Raw genomic sequence first — 16545 nt, 5'->3', positions numbered from 1 at the left:
CCCCTTTTCCACAAGCCCATTTTCGGATTCGGATTCTTTCGGAGGCGGAAGCGGGCAGTAGTGCACTCGCCTCAGCTAGTAGATCTAATCCGACACAAAACTAAATTGATCTGGAATCGATCCTTGGTTTTCTCAAACAAGTCTATTCTATTCTTCTTATTTTTATGCCTTCTTTTTGCTCTTGTTGTTGTTGTTGTCAACTGTTGTTAGTATGATCATATTTTTCTTCCATGTTCCAACCAAATTTCATGTCCGCTTAATAATAATAAAAAAAAAAAAGTTAGTAAAATCTTCTTGTTCTCGTACGCACGATTAACAACTAAATCTTACGGCTCATAATGCCATCCTTTTTAACTGGTTTTCTTCGAGCCCACAACATTCTAAGGCACATTATGCAGTTATTTTCGGCCCATTAACAAGAGCAACTGAACCGGGTTTAACGGTCCGGTTCGACCACTTCCGTTCCTTATCCCCCCCCCACCCAATTCTGGGGAAGAAGACTCTAGAGAAGGCGAAACACCGTCACTGTGCTGCTACCAATTTTATCGCCGGAAATGGCGGCACTATCGACTTCTTTTGTGTCTTCCATGCGCTTTTCTTCTTCTCCCGCGTCGTCATCTTTGCTATCTTTCCCCAAGCTATCGGTGCGGATTTCTCCCAGAACCAACAGATTCTCCAGTTAAGATCTCTCTCTCTTTCGTAATCTCAGTGACGAGAGTGTGGAATTTATTGATTTTACGCTGACGCTGATGATTTGCAGGGATTTATGCTTTCTCTAGCAACGACATCAAAGTCGGGACCAGCATCGAAGTCGATGGTGCTCCCTGGCGTGTTCTGGGTATTCTTCTTCTTCCTTTTCTTCTTCTTCTTCCTCTTCTTCTTCTTCTTCTGCAATTAGAGATCTGTTTCCCCTGCCTGGAGTAAATATTGAGATTTTGGTTGGTTCGTGGGCAGAGTTTCTTCACGTGAAGCCTGGAAAAGGTGCTGCTTTTGTGAGAACCAAAATCAGGAACTACGTCAATGGTAGCACTGTCGAGAGAACCTTTCGTGCTGGGATTTCTGTAAGCTCTACTTCGCTTTTCTTGCTCATTCAAGAATCATTCCCATCCAACTGCTCTTTTAGTGAAATTCGCTCTTGTTTTCGTGTGTTTGTTTTGTTTTTCAGATGGAGGAGGCAAATGTCTTCAAGGAGACTAAGCAATTCACATACAAAGACGGCTCTCAGTTTGTTTTCATGGACTTGGTACATATATATGTTTCTTTGTCTTCCATCATTGCCTTGCCTCATGTTTCTCTAAATGCCATGAAACCTTTTTGTTTGTTGCGCAGAGCACTTACGAAGAAACACGTTTGAACGAGGCAGATATGGGTGAAAAGACGAAATGGCTCAAAGAGGGAATGGACTGCAATCTGCTCTACTGGAAGGACAAGGCACCCCACCTCCTCTGTCTCTGTCTGTCTCACTGCTTTTATCACTACCAACTTATACACCTATATTCTCATCCCTGTCTTCCAGGTCATCGATTTTGAACTGCCCATTACAGTTCAGCTTAAGATTGTTGATGTTGATCCTGGCCTTCGAGGTGACACTGCACAAGGTAATCCTCTACATTTTTCTTATCTTATTGTCCAGAGAGTTGCGTAGATAAACTCCTAACCTAAGGAGGGTTGATGCAGGTGGAACAAAGCCGGCCACTCTGGAGACAGGTGCTGTTGTAAATGTACCGCTCTTTGTCAACGTAGGTGAAGACATTATGGTGGACACGAGAACCGGTGCGTACATGAGCCGGGTTTGAGACATCATCCCATCCCGCTAGGTATGCTGAGATGAAGATTTACATACAGTGATGCATTAATGGTTTTGTGTCAGACTGATTATTAGTTGATCGAACGCCCAGAATTGTAATGGAAATGAGGCAAATTTTCTTTTATACATATGTTGCAGCCATTTCTTGGATCATTATTATTATTATTCCCTTGGCAAGACGAGAGCACTGGTATGAGTTCCTCGCTTTGCAATGATGATGGTTCACCCAAATTACATTTGTATCATTGTTTGCATCTCGGAGAAGATTTGGGCCAACACAGCCCAAATGTCGGTCCACTTATTAGTCCAGTAACATACATTTTTATACCCTTTAATATAATTATCAAGGTATCACAAGACCGAGGCCGAAGGTGCTTTACTTGCTTTTTTTTTTTTAGTTTTGAGAGTGGAAGCCAACAAGTGGAACAATTAAATGGAGTAATATTAAAATTGTAAGATAAGGAATATACTATAGCAGTAATGCACTTTTTAGTGTGTTTAACGAGGAGAATAAAGGAGAGACACGACACGAGAAAAAGCCAAGACATAATGATGTTAAAAATGCACTCAAAGTGAGTAACGCTGAAGGGTAGTTCATGATTGTGTCTCATATCTGAATCTGAATCGCCTATAGTATAATTAGATAATTTAGAGTTATAGTGTGCTTCCATTCCATTAGGTAATTTTTATTTTGACAATACATATGTTTCTCCGGACCACCATGTGTAAGTGTGAAGTAATGTATGCATGGCTTAAACGAATGGAATTATGAGCGTATGGAAATTAGCTGACAAAAAGTATAACTGAATTGAATGTAAAGCTTTTGGGAGTAATAATAATTAATGAGAAATGAAAGCATTACAGTGGTGGGGCAATTCATAACCATACAATAATGAAAGCATTACAGAAAAAGCTCATGCTTGGACCCTTTGGAGACTTTCACTTCACAATAGTGGTGGACTTTACTTTTCTCTTTTCTCTTTCTTTTTTTTTTTGCTTTACTCGTGGGTATTAATTTTTTAAATTAAAAAAAATTGGAAAAGAGCAATAAAAAAAGGCAAGGAATGATTATTTATGAGCATAATAAATAAATTTTGTGACGTGTGTGAGAGACTCTGAGTAATGGTTTAGTGCGCCACACTGACTCTGTTAGACGATGTCTATTGAGAGAGTCCTTTACATTTTTTACTTGGGTTGTTAATGAATATTTTGTGTTAAAATAATAAAAAAGAAGCTAAAAATATAAGAACTGACCTTTGCAGTTTTTAGGGCTGATGCTTAAAAGATTGTTTATAAAAAAATATTATAATAATTTTAAGCAACTTTTAATAAAATCCTCTAATGTACATGCTCTTATACCTTCCTATATAGAAATCAAAATGTATGTGTGGAATCTCGCTTCTCTTTTCCATCATGCTTACTTTCCTCATCTTCTGAATATGGTACTAAACAGATTCAAATAATAACAAACAGAGAAACCTTAACACAAAGGCTCTTCAAGGAGTTAGACACTCATATCATATGTGGAATAAAGAGTTCCTTTGGACCAACAACACTCTTTTTTTAGTCATCTACTTTATGAACCAAACGTCAACTTTTTGATTAACTGCAATGAAATCCCCAAGTGTGTAAAGAGTCCACAAGTCAGCTGGTGAACTCACAAGAAAACAAAGCAATTTTTCCTTTTCATAGAAAAGATGAACTATATATTACCATTATATGAAAGCTGAAGAAGGAATAAAAGAAATACAGACAAGGATCGTTCCGTTTGTCACTCCAAGTCGTGAGAGGGGCACTGTATGAGCTCTAATATCTTAACCACTTCCTCCATCTCCGGCCTATTCGACGGCACTTGTGACCCACATACCAACCCTAGTTTTATCACCGGTATTGCCTCCTCCGCCGGAAAGTTTCCTCTCAGCCGACCGTCAACGCATTCCTCCACCCTCCCTTCCTCTAATCCCTCCCTCACCGTCTCACACAGCACCACCACGTCGTCCTCCGCATACTCCACCGGCCTCTTCCCCGTCACCACCTCTAGCACCAAGATCCCAAACCCGTACACATCGCACTTCTCGGTTATCTTGACAGTCCGGCATGCAAACTCCGGGGCTGTGTACCCCAACGCGCTCTGTACCTTGCCACTCAAGACGCACCTGTCTAGCGTCGACGCCAAGAGCCCGGCCAGCCCAAAGTCAGAGACTTTAGCCTCCCCTGTGGCGTCTATAAGCACATTCGTTGATTTCAGATTGTAGTGAGTGATGTTACTGCCGTGCAGATAGGCCAGACCTCTCGCTATCCCTAGAATGATGCTGAAGCGTTGACGCCACGTTAGGCAAATGCTCTCGTCCCCATGGAGATGTCTGTACAAGCTTCCCCCTGAGACAAACTCGTGTATCAGGAGCTGCAGCGATTGCGTCCAGTAGTACCCTTTGATCTCCACCACGTTCCTGTGCCTCAGCTTCCCGAGTTTTCTCATCTCTCTCTCGAACTCCTCCTGCGACTTAATCAGACCCGAGACTGTTAGTTTCTTGACTGCCACAGGACGCCCATCCTGGAGATGCGTCTTGTAGACCACTCCGAACCCACCACGACCCAGCTCGCAGTCCTTGTTGAGCAATGCATTTGCGCCCGTGGTGTCAAACACATCCGCTTCGCCTGAGAACATGACCAGCTTCCCGAATTCTTGATCTTTACTTGGCGAACAGCTGAATGTTTCTCCAACCGAAAAAGCCAGAGCAGCAGCAGCAGCAGCCGCATCGTGGCGGGAAAGGCTAGATCGGGCATGCACGTTGAGCAGAGTGACGGCCACCACTCCGATGGCAATGAAGGCGGCTGCGCCAATCGCAATGAGCGCGGATATGCTCAGGACGCTCTTCCTGATCTGACCGCTGAGAGGTGGAGCATTTGCTGGATTGGAGGAGTTGGGATTGAGGACGATTGGCTTGGGGTGGACAGAGAGACATGAGCGGTTCACGACGGAGCCGCAGAGGGATGGGTTTCCGGTGACGGCAGAGAGAGGGATGGTGTTAAAGAAACCTCCAGATGGAAGCTCCCCAGTGATGCTGTTGTGAGAGATGTTGAAGGTGACAAGGTGCGAAAGTTTCTCTATTTCTTTGGGTAAGCTTCCGGAGAGATTGTTCCTAGACAAGTCTAGGTAATCGAGGTTGCTCAAACTGCCAATGCTCCCTGGAATCCCACCGGATAGCTTATTCTCCGACAGATCTCTGCACAACCATAGATTGCTACATTATTACGGCGATGAGATAGTTAAACAAAAACACACACACACACAGAGATAGACAAATTTAGAAAAGATAAGAGCTTTGAGAAAAGTGACAACTACATTACAACGAACTTACATTGCGTTTAAAGCCGAGCAGTTTGAGATCTGAGCCGGTATCTGGCCGGTAAGGCGGTTTCTCTGCAGATAAAGTTTTTTCAGGGAGACGGCTCCTCCCATCTCAGAAGGAAGTGTTCCGTTGAGAAGATTACTACTGAGATCAAGAATCTCTGCGACTTTCAATCCTCCAATGCCGCTCGGTATGGAACCGAACAGAGAGTTGGTCGACATATTCAGCTGCACCAAACTTGTGAGGATCCAAATGTTAGACGGTATCTCTCCGGAAAACCCATTCGACGACAGATCTAGAACCCGAAGGCTTTGAAGAAACCCAACCGTGGAGAGGAAAGTGTCGTTGCCTGATCTTTTGTCGAGGCTAAATCTTGAAAGCGAGGAACTTTCCGAGTTTCGGTTGAGCATCCACCTGAGCACATCCCCGGTGAGTGAATTCTTGCTCACATCAATGGAGATCAAGTTGGAGCAGTTGGAGATGGTCTGTGGGATCTCCCCAGCGAGCATGTTTGTGGATAGATTCAGCACCTTCAAAAACTCGAGATTGCCGAGAGACAAGGGGACATTGCCGGAGAAGTTGTTGGCGGAGAGATCCAGAGTCTCGAGAGAGGCCATTTCACCGATCCAATCAGGGATTTCTCCGATGAGAGAGTTCCCTCGCAGGCGAATCGTGGTGCAGGAGCCGAGGGTTTTCATTGAGTTGGGAAGACTCCCGGAGAAGTAATTGTCGCTGAGGTCAAGCGATGTCAAGGAAGAACATGTTCCGATGTCGGAAGGAATATCACCAGAAAACCAGTTTTTGGATAAGTTAAACTCACGGAGATCATAGAGACCGCCGATCCCATCGGGGAGCAATCCCTGGAGGAAATTCACAGATAAGTCTAGGGATTTCAGGCTCTTGAGGAACCAGATTTCTCGTGGCAATCTCCCAGAAATCTGATTGCTTGAGAGGTTAAGATGGGTGAGCGTAGAACAGTAGCTGAGGGAGACAGGAAGAGGACCCGTGAGTTGATTGTTAGCGAGGGAAACGGACCTCAACGACCCGCATTGCTCGAAGAACCCGTCTGGGATCCGACCCGAGAGATTATTGCCGCTGAAATCGAGGACCTGGAGGGTTCCGAGGTGAGGGAACTCGGGGTTTAGGGTTCCGGTGAGGTTGTTGTTGGAGAGGACTAAGGTGTGGAGGAACTGGAGACGGAGAAGGCCACGGCCGATGTGTCCGGAGAGAGAGAAGCCGTCAAGCCGGAGCTCCGTGACCCGATTGCTGCCCGGGTCGCATACGCATCCGGCCCAGTTGCAGGGATCGTAGTCTTCGGCGTTCCAAGAGGCGAGCTTGGAGTAGGGGTCGTCGAGCCCAGCCTTGAAAACGATGAGACCCAAAACGTCGTCGTTGAATGCCGGGTCTGCAGTCACTACTGAAACGGCGAGGAAGAGGAAGAAGCTGAGTGAAGAAACGGCGTCGTTCAACATTTCCTCAAATAAGGGCTTTTTTCTTTCCCAAAAAAAACAAAAACAATAAACGAGGGGAAAGACTCAACAAGGCTAGTCCGCCATGGATGCTGCAGAGCTCAAGTAAGGTTGATGCTGGAGACAGGAGATAACAAAGCAAACAAAAGGCTTCCCTTTTACAGGAAAGTAAGAGTCTCAAATGAGTTTTAACATCAGCAGAAGAAACTCCCCATTAATAAGTCGGCTGTTAAAAACTTCCCGGAAAAATGAAACAGACGGCAGCTCGAGATGAAGAAAAATGGGCAGACACTGAAAGGGTATGAATAGAGAAGGAGGAAAAAACAAAAAAGCAAGAGTAGAAAGGGAAGGGAGAGAAGGTAGAGAGCATTAATGGCCGAATCAAGACCCCATAGTGTTTTGTTATTAGAGATTTGAATGAGCTTATTAGCAGAGAGAGAGAGAGAGAGAGAGAGAGAGTTGGAAAAGAAAAAGAGAAAAAGAGAGAGAGAGAGAGAAATGAATGTGTTGTAAACGGCGTAAGCCCCGGAGAGGAGGCTTAAAGACTTCAAGTCCAGGAGACAATCTTCTCCCCGCTTTTTTAATTCTTTACTTTATTTTAAAACAATGATAAAAAACCATTCACGCTTATGATCATAGTATACTATCAGATTTTTTTTTTTAACTAACTTATCAAATGAAGAAAAAAAATGGAATGAGCAAAGAGGATGGAGTAGAAGAGAAGGGATCCTTTCTTGTCCCTTAGCATGCAATGCTACGCCATCATTTCCTTTCCCCTCTTTTTGTTCCCTTTCATTTTTCAAAATTTTAATGTTAATTATACTAACAGATTAAACTGAAATGATTTATGAAGATGGTGTAGAGCTTCCACACCTCAAGCACTACTATACTCGCATCGCATGTGTCTACTAATCTCTTTAGATTATATAATATGTTTTTTAACATATAATTATAATCACTTCAATGCACACTGTGGAGAAGTGGCGTAAACGGTGCTCACTCCATCTCAGGATCTTCCCGTTGACTTACTCTCGCTCCTCATTGTAATTCTATTATTTTTATAAAAAAAAATCAAATATATATTAATTGGTTTTTCTGTGTGGATTCATAGTTGAATGGAATTATGGAAAGATAATTTTTTTCTTTCTTTATAGTGAATCGGGGAAACCAAATATATTATTCAAAAAAAAGGAAGACAAAATAGGGATAATAAGTGATATGATGATGACGGTAAAAAAAAAAGGCCTACCAAACGATCTCATGACTCTACCTTTGTTTCATTCCCAAGCAACATTTCAACACTTTAACATGTGTTACATTCATTCTTACATTTAAAAAAAAATATTATGATGTTTGAATAACCAAACTCTTAATTAATGAAAATTTGTTCAGTAGATATTCACAAAGGAGAAATACTCAGCTTTATTTTGAAGTCAGATGTACTGTGAATCAAGACATTACCATTTTCCCTTCAAAGATGAATTGTTAAGCCATTGTCAGGTATAGAAGCATCCCTTCTTCTTAATAAAAAAAAAAAATATGTACTCTAATAATTTTGTATTTGTGCCTGATGTTTACTAATAAATGTATAATTGACACCCAAAAAAAGAACAAAGAAAAAATAACAAATGTATAAGGACCAAACTAACGGATGAACCTGACCAGTATTGTTTTTATAGCGTCGAATCTATGATATGAAAACAATAAGCAGCATAAGAAGGACTTAAAAATAATAAAAAACGGCTAGTTAAAGTGCATATATATGATCAAAGCTTGAAGTCTGAAGCTGAATTGAGTGAAGACTATGTTCTTACAACTCAAGCTGAGAAGAAGGTTGAGAGTTGGGATGGTTATCGAGAGGCATGTATTGCGCCATTATCGCTCTTATCTCTGAATCCATATATGTCTGCGCATGCATAATAAACAAACCTCACAATCAATATATATCCAATTCCAAACAATATTGAAACAAAGTATAAATGCTAGAGAAGCAAATACCCGGATTCTGTATTTGTAAACAGTATAAGCTCCCAAAGCAGCTGCTCCCAATCCCATTACTATTATCCATATTACCCCCCAGCTTACATCTCCTCTTGCATCCTTACCTGTGCACAGTTAAATTCAGTTTAGTTAATAAATTTGTCTTGATGATCGCGGTTTTGTTCCAAGAATTATTTGATGAATGGTGTATAAAATATACTTATGCAAATGTCGTGCTCTCTGATGTAAAGCAGGCTTCCGCTGCAGCTACATTCATAGCTTCCCCATGTGTTTTTGCATTTGCAGCCACGACACTGGCACGCTGTTTTCTCCTCGCACTCATTCACATCTGAATTTATTTATACATATATGATCAACAACATTTTTGGGTTTTTTTTATATTTTATTTCAAGCTCTTATATTCCATAAATAGTTTTATCCTAATACCTTCGCAGTTTTTAAGCCCATCTCCTTTGAATCCGGGAGGACATTTGCAGCCTTTCGAATGATCATCCTAACAGCAGCAAGAAAAGAATAAAAGAAAAAATAGAGAAAAAGTCAATATTTTAGGATATGTGTGAGTGTGTGAGAGAGAGAGAGGAAATGTGAAAACAGAGGATGAAACTTAGTTTAGTTGAGGTAGTACCCGGCAAGCGGAATATGTTCTTCCCATTTGAGTATGTTTCCAGCATCCTCCATTGTTTATTCCACAACGCAATGCCCCTGACGCTGCAACATCCCAAGTTTATACGTGTGAATTTCATTTACGAATCATAACATATATATACTTTGAGTTTTTTTTTACCTTCACAATGTGTGTAACCGTCACCCAAAAATTTGACACCTTGAACAATGGGACATTGACATACTCTTCCTCTGAAAGTGTCCTGCAACATTAAGACATTGATGCCCTTCTTTTAATACAACATACATGTAGATATGTACCAACACAAGAATGATTCTTTAAGATCTTACACACCCTGCAAGCTGTAATGTTGGTTGTCTTATCTTCCCAACACCCTCCATTGTTTTGTAAACACTCATTGGTTTCTATGTCTGCCCAAACACAGAATTAATCCAAAACCAGGCGTTTACAGTAGTGAATATCTAACAAATACATCAATGAAGAAATGTACATTTAAGCAGAGAGGACCTTCGGTTAAGCAGATGGGTGGCTCAGTCGTCTCACGAAACCCTGAGCAAAGGGCCTTAAGAACCGCCGATCTCTCCAACTTCCCTGTGATAATTAACAAAGTCTAATCAGTTAATATTGTATTGATTTTTCAAGAACATGTCTACATTGAAGGATTTGCCTGCTTCTCACCTCTGTATTGTCTGTTGTTTATCACAATAGTTGGTAGTATTGTCACATCTCCTCGCGAGCCTTTCCCAACCTAACAATATCAGCAATCAATAGTGTTACTAGTTTGAAGGCTTACATTTCTGGAAAATAGGAAGAAAAAAAAAAGGAAGCGAACTTGTGCTTCTTGTTCATCTCTAAGAACGGGATTCTCAGCATTTGCTTCGATGTCTCCAATGCATTTGTCTATTTTCTTCACATCGACTCCTACTTGAAAAACATAGAAAAAAGAAACATCTTACAAAAAAAAAAAAAACATGGGAAGAGACATGCCAAGATGTTAGGTCACCTAGAGAATGAATGACTTGATCGGCACATTGCTTGTTGTACTTGTTCTGTTTCATGGGACAACGAATGGCGAAGTCGGTAACATAATCCCACCAAAGCCAAGGTTTTCCACTATCATTCATCACTCTGAAGAAGCAAGCTTGGCGTAAATTCTGAACGATCACGTCTTTCCCATTGTATCCTCTGGAGAAATCTTGCTCAGGGTCGGGAGCGCAATACCTTCCTCCGTTGATGCATTGCGTTTTGCATTGTCTGCTTGCCAGAAAGGCTTCAGGACAATACCAGGTGATGTAGTGGGGAGTGAAGCGAGTGTAGCCTCCTTTCTCAAGAATCTGAGCAGCCCCTTTAAACCTCTTAAGAAACCGGATCTGCGCATCACATTTGGGTCCGCATTCATCATTGCTGTTGGTCCATAGCTCGTAGGCTACTCGGTCGTTTGGGTGTGGAAGAGCCTCCCGCCAGTCCAGACTTATATGAACGGGTTCACCGTGTGCTATGGCCGTTTTGATGGCGTCCCCTAGAGACCTGCTCACCAGCGCTGAAGGAATCGTGATGTTTTGCAGGTAATCTGCATCAGCCGTCTCGTCCTCTGGCGAGTCCATGGTGATGAGTGGTTCGGGCCTGTTATCCGCCACCAGGATTGTAGCGGCACCAGCTCGTTGCGCGTTCCAGGCCTTCAAGGTGAAGTAACAATCTGGGACAAATCACAAACAACATCATTATCATCATCTTTTTCCCTAGGTGCCTTGCCTCACAAGTCATCGCATACGGATTCCTTGTGCAGAAAGTCATGACCGTTTTCTTGTGAATATCAAAGAAAGAATAAAGCAGAGGAAGAGAACAGTGGGACCTCCTCGATCGACGAGAACGAATGTGGGCAATCCAGCGACTCTGGATCTGAAAGAGATGTCGAAATCATCGAAATTCTTGCAAGACTTGTGGTTAGCTTTGGGGTAAACGACCGCGCCGGACATGCTTCCGCCGTACTGAGGGACACCGAAGTTGCCGAGGGCGCATTCGTAGATTCCTCTGATGGACTCAGGCGAAGTCACTCGCAGGTTGTTCTTCTCCACCACGAACCTCCCCGTGCACGAGCCCGTGAACCACAACATCACCCATCCCATTACAGCTAACCTTACATTCTCCGGCCTCGTCATCATCGCAGGTGCGATATTCTACTCAGCTTGATTTCTGAAAATGGGCAGCCACGAAAATGTCCAAATGTTTCACCTTTTTCTATTTTTCTCTCTCTCTCTTTTTTTTTTCTTTTGTCAATTGAAACTTTCGCTTAAAAGAATTGAAACTGTCAAAACAGACTCACGACCACCAGTGAACAAATATATCTATCTTCCGCTTCTACTGGTTGACGTGGCAATGAACACCGTGAAAGTGTTTGGGCCAAGTTACCTAATCTATGGGCTATTTCATCTCGAATGTACTAGGCCCATCTTTGAATTTCTCAAGTTATTAGAAGCCTTAACCATGCAAGCTTTTCCGACCCATTAAATTTCCCATGTATTAGGTCAATGTTTCTTTTAGTTTTTGTAATTTTGTTAAACGAGTTTTAAGCTGTTTCGATGATATGGTAACTGTTTTATTTTCCGGTTGATATCTATTATATTAAAACAGAAGTATATTTAGTTATTGCTTCTAAAAACTCCCAAAATTTTTTAAAAATATTTTGAAAAACAGTTTTAAAATTATCCTAAATTATTGTAATATTATTTAAAAACATATTTTATTTTTTATATAAAAAAAATTCGAAAATTAGATATGAATAGTTTTGATTTAATTTTACCAAATCAATAATTTTGGATTTTAGTTTACATTAGTTTTAGATTTTAGTTTAAAGGAAAATACATTATGTCGTTTGACAAAAAATAATAAAAAAAGAAGGTAATAAAGAGGTGTATTTTTTTATTAAGAGAATACCTTATTATATTTTTTAATCATATTCAATCAGAATAAAATTTCACATATTGAAAACTAATAAATATTAATATTGGGGTAGATTAGGTTTTTTTATAATTGCAGTCTTATATTCAAAACATGCAAAATATTAAGATAAATATTATTTCAAAATTAATAAATAATTATATTATATAGTAATATGACGGACGAACTAGAATTATGGTTTAGTAACTACAGTTTTTTCGGATTAATAGAATGGGTGAGTTAAAAATATATTTTTATAATAACGGTCTTTTTTCGATCAATAGAATGATCGGGTTAGAATTATGTTTTTATGATCATGGTCATAATATATTAGAAAAAATTAAAAAATAAATTATATATAAACACAAAAATAAATCTTTGTTATTTATTAAAAAATTATATCTATAAATAAAACATAAATAATATTATAAATTTTAATGAAAAAAATTTCCCATGCGGATGCACGAAGTAAAATCTAGTTAGAAATTAAACTACTGAACTTCACTCTTTTTAATTATGAGACGCAGACCATTTATCTGGTCAAACAAAATATATATATATATATATTTTTTTTTCTAAGCATCTTACTTTAGGTTCATAAAAGTCAAACAAACCAAAATCAAATCGTAATTTGGACTCTTACATCCTAAATCTCTAATACTGGATTTAAAAAAAAAAACAAATGAACAAATTATTTTTCTTTGACAACGTTGTTAACGTATTTTTCAATTTTAAAATTAGAAACCTTTGTTATTTCCAGCCTATATCTCTTGGTAATTATAATGGATAGAATGTCTTAATTTGTTTGTCTAATAAAAGAACGATGGGGATGTATCATATACTAACTTTGAATTTTATCATATGATTATGAGCCTATATTTTTTATAAAATGTAACAATATTTATAGATCCACCAAATTAGGATGATACATTTTTTTGGTTCAGAATAGAATGGTAAATTAAGAAATCAGAGGCTACGCGCCGACCGAAGAGGCACGGAAGAAGGTGGTGACGATTATGACCAGAAAAGTGTGAATGTTGCAGTATGTTTATACTTGACCGATCTACCATCAATTCAATTTAGAATGAGACTTTAATTTTCCCCACACGGACGTCGCTTTCACCCTCGCATCTTACTAACCTCAGCTTTTGGAGTCATCTTTTGAGTAATATATGTGTATAATATATATATATATACTTATATGAAGTTTACATTAAGCATATATACAGTTACCAATATGAAAGTGTAGAAAATGCATTACACGTTTATAATAAAAATAACAAGAAGTTTAATCCTAGATTCTCTGTACGTAATATCAGAGCTAATGAATTTCTTTTTTTTTAAAGTATATTATAAGTTCGTTTTTATATATTATCGCTAGGTACATGACTACATGTCCCTTTATACAAACATGTGCACATTGACATGCATACATACACATGATGTTGGCCATACCAATGCCTGGAAAAAAGAATCTTTGACGCATATTTTAAGAAGAAATTATTAGGTTCGTGTCGGTTTATCCGATTAATCCCTCCTACCTAGATCTATTATATAAAATCCATGACAAGTATATATCTATATTAGTCGTGCCATGGATCATGCATAGATTATACATCTTGAATGATTAAGGTACCAAACAGTATTCGTCATCTTAACTTTTTGTTTTCTAGGATACTTAACCCGCTTCTATCTATATGGGGTGGGTACTTGATTAGGATAATCTTAATTATGCGTTTTTCTATTGCATCATATGATCTAAGCTCACAATTAACAAAAACAAAGGGGCAACATGAAATGTTAAATGCTATACTTTTAAGTAAATAAATTAAGTGAGATGCTTTGATTTTTCTGTTTTCCTTTTAAAAGCATACACATGGAAGGATAACTATATTCTTGGCTCATGAATGAACCTGTGTGATGACTTAATTAGTCGAAAGAAAATCCCTTTAATTGACCTAAAAAGAGATATATGGTTTACAATAAAATGAAAGGATATATAATTAATAATTAGTTAGTGGGTACTTAGGGCACAATGGTCAAGTAGGTCTCTCTGTCTTTCCGATCTGCTTCAGTGGCAAGTTCATTGACCTGATCAACAATTTATTTTCTCACCACTTTTTGACCCTCGTGTTAGAAGTTTGTACAATTGATCAGGTCGGTCTCAGAGAGATTTTTATTTATGAGAATAATAATATATTAAGAGAATATGTATAACTTTTAAATATATTTTTTTCTCATAAAACCATCAGCAAATCAATATCCTTGATTACATACAAAATTTATTGCAAAATATTTCATTATTGTGATGGATGTGACGAACAACATTTTGTACTGAGGATGGAAAATAGTTCCAAGAAACTGTGCCCAACACAGAGTTTAACAAGGTTTATGATTTTCAATTTTTAGCCAATGATGGAGTGGGAGAACTCCGGCAACTGAAAACAATGGTCCGAAAAAAACAGTGGTCGAACAAATTTAAATTGATTGTTCATATGGAATCCAACTCTTCAATGTATTTCGGTTATCCTTTTTAGTATCTTTTTGCATTTCGCTTTGATTTTTTTTTTTTTTTTTTTTTGGTATTTCCGTTCCGCTGGCGTCTTTCTTAATTTGTAACTCTGCCGTTATCCTTTTCGATATCCTTTACTTTTTTTTTCACTAACTTCATTCTTATTTTGTATACTCTATTGTACATTAAGCAATTCATAAGAATATCCTTTTAAAAAAAAACTATTGTACATTAAGCAATTCATAAGAATATCCTTTTAAAAAAAAAAAAAAAAACTCTTCAATGTACAAGATATCCACCAAGTACTCTAGCTATATCGGCATCAGCGTCGCCCACTTTTGATGGCCCCGTGAATCCGTGATGGTAAACAAAAGAAAGCTTGGCAACAGTCCAGCACTCATTTGTAATATTTAATCTGGTTATATAATATTGACTCAAAACAAAAAGTATGGGGAATGATATATATATGGTCATGATAAGTCACTTGATGTATGAAAAGGGTTAAACCCGAAAGCCTCGACCGCGAGGGCAACCTCGGAGGACATCCACTGAGATGGAGACGACCACTCTTCTGGTTTCTCATGAGGTGACATCATGTAATCATCTTTGAGATGAATCTGATTCTGATGCTGATGCTGATGTTGATGTTGATGTTGATGTTAATGGGTGGAGGAGTTTGGGTGATCAAATCGGATCATGTGGGAATCTTGTGGATCAGATTCGTCAATGGGGAAAGTTGCATAGGCTTGATGAAGCTGGCATGTGTGGTGGCCGAAGTAAGTGGTTGAGTACAACGGAGGGTTGTGTTGGATCATCTGCACCTGCTTTTTTGCTTCACAGTTCTGGTCCTTTGTGTACGCACACTTGTAGTAACTCCTGCCATTTTCATCATATATACTCTTTTTTTTTTTAATCAACTGAAAACCACCAAGTAGTATATATGTGTATGCGAGAATGTGGATGTGTATATACCTTTGGTGACCAGATTCCTTGATCTGCTTTTGTCCGTATTTCCTCCAGAGAAAGCCGTCGTGGTAGATCGGGTTTGGGGATTCGTGTCTACGGTAGTCTGAGCTCTCTGCCATTGATGTCTTTCTGCAACCACGAGAGGGGTTATCATGATATGTCATATGAGCAATCATTTCTTTCTTTCTTGAATCATTTGAACTGATTAAGTGAGATCTATAATTTATGTATACCTTCCCCTCTTGTTAAGCGACTTCCTGCCGCTCTCAAGAACAGGAGAAGAGTCCTGGGGAGATGAGTTATTGGATTGATCGTCTTGGTGATGATGATGATCATTAGTATCGATCAAGATGGAGAGAGCATCCGAGAAACAATGGAGGACGGACTTGGCCAGATCCTCCCTTTCCATTGACGTGTCTGATTGGGCTTGGTCCATGATGAGCTTGAGCTGGTTAGCACACCCATGTCCGTGAAGCAGCGTCTCCATGGCCTTTTGTTGGCAAGACTTCATCTTCTGATCTAAATTATGACTTGTGATTACTAGCAATTTTTCTCTGGGTTTGATGGGATCAAGGCCTCTTTTATACTAGTATATTGATGAGCTTGTTGTTGGGAAGTTTCGTATGTGTTAATTTACTATACACTCCTTGATTAGCTTCTCCATCGGATGGATATATATATATATATATATACAATACTACTATTATTATTGTTATTATTATTATGTTGTAATGCTTCGAATTAGGAACGTGCGGATTAATTGAGTGGCCCCTTGTGTTGAGATAACCCCATGATATAAAAGACAAAAACAACGAGTGAGTATTACTAGTTGACTTAACTACCCAACAGCTCTTTTAATTATTAACTAAGTATTC

General features: G+C 39.2%; 4 protein-coding genes across 6 annotated transcripts; 1 reads left to right on the top strand and 3 right to left on the bottom strand.

Annotated features, from left to right (window-relative positions):
• The first annotated feature begins 471 nt into the window (after nucleotides 1-471).
• Nucleotides 472-2190, top strand: LOC18017997 (elongation factor P). 2 transcript variants are annotated; one of them, XM_006398505.2, is made up of 8 exons: nucleotides 472-678; nucleotides 761-838; nucleotides 955-1061; nucleotides 1166-1243; nucleotides 1330-1431; nucleotides 1517-1598; nucleotides 1678-1817; nucleotides 1946-2190. In XM_006398505.2, the coding sequence occupies exons 1-7, from the start codon at nucleotides 555-557 to the stop codon at nucleotides 1794-1796; spliced, it is 690 nt and encodes a 229-aa protein (XP_006398568.1). In that variant the 5' UTR covers nucleotides 472-554; the 3' UTR covers nucleotides 1797-1817; nucleotides 1946-2190. The 2 variants fall into 2 exon arrangements, with proteins under 2 accessions (XP_006398568.1, XP_006398569.1); XM_006398506.2 differs by having other exon boundaries at nucleotides 1678-2104.
• Nucleotides 2191-3402: 1212 nt separating this feature from the next.
• LOC18017996 (leucine-rich repeat receptor-like protein kinase PXC2) lies at nucleotides 3403-7055 on the bottom strand. Its single transcript, XM_006398504.2, has 2 exons — nucleotides 5170-7055; nucleotides 3403-5034 (listed from the first exon to the last, which is right to left on the bottom strand). Exons 1-2 carry the CDS (start codon nucleotides 6630-6632, stop codon nucleotides 3579-3581), a joined length of 2919 nt encoding a protein of 972 aa, XP_006398567.1. The 5' UTR covers nucleotides 6633-7055; the 3' UTR covers nucleotides 3403-3578.
• Nucleotides 7056-8342: 1287 nt separating this feature from the next.
• On the bottom strand, nucleotides 8343-11391 carry LOC18017995 (vacuolar-sorting receptor 2). 2 transcript variants are annotated; one of them, XM_024156401.1, is made up of 12 exons: nucleotides 11108-11391; nucleotides 10259-10951; nucleotides 10088-10176; nucleotides 9934-10003; nucleotides 9763-9846; nucleotides 9589-9665; nucleotides 9415-9496; nucleotides 9256-9338; nucleotides 9057-9123; nucleotides 8826-8958; nucleotides 8628-8736; nucleotides 8343-8535 (listed from the first exon to the last, which is right to left on the bottom strand). In XM_024156401.1, exons 1-12 carry the CDS (start codon nucleotides 11379-11381, stop codon nucleotides 8440-8442), a joined length of 1857 nt encoding a protein of 618 aa, XP_024012169.1. In that variant the 5' UTR covers nucleotides 11382-11391; the 3' UTR covers nucleotides 8343-8439. The 2 variants fall into 2 exon arrangements, with proteins under 2 accessions (XP_024012169.1, XP_024012170.1); XM_024156402.1 differs by having other exon boundaries at nucleotides 8628-8734; nucleotides 8830-8958; nucleotides 10088-10173.
• A 3646-nt stretch (nucleotides 11392-15037) lies between these two features.
• Nucleotides 15038-16193, bottom strand: LOC18017994 (probable WRKY transcription factor 62). Its single transcript, XM_024156529.1, has 2 exons — nucleotides 15904-16193; nucleotides 15038-15799 (listed from the first exon to the last, which is right to left on the bottom strand). Exons 1-2 carry the CDS (start codon nucleotides 16179-16181, stop codon nucleotides 15364-15366), a joined length of 714 nt encoding a protein of 237 aa, XP_024012297.1. The 5' UTR covers nucleotides 16182-16193; the 3' UTR covers nucleotides 15038-15363.
• Between the last annotated feature and the right edge of the window lie 352 nt (nucleotides 16194-16545).

This window comes from Eutrema salsugineum, unplaced genomic scaffold (genome assembly GCF_000478725.1).
Source record: "Eutrema salsugineum unplaced genomic scaffold, Eutsalg1_0 scaffold_2, whole genome shotgun sequence".
NCBI classification, from domain to species: domain Eukaryota; kingdom Viridiplantae; phylum Streptophyta; class Magnoliopsida; order Brassicales; family Brassicaceae; genus Eutrema; species Eutrema salsugineum.
Note: the sequence above shows the minus strand (reverse complement) of the source record. Positions and strands in the feature narration are given on the sequence as shown.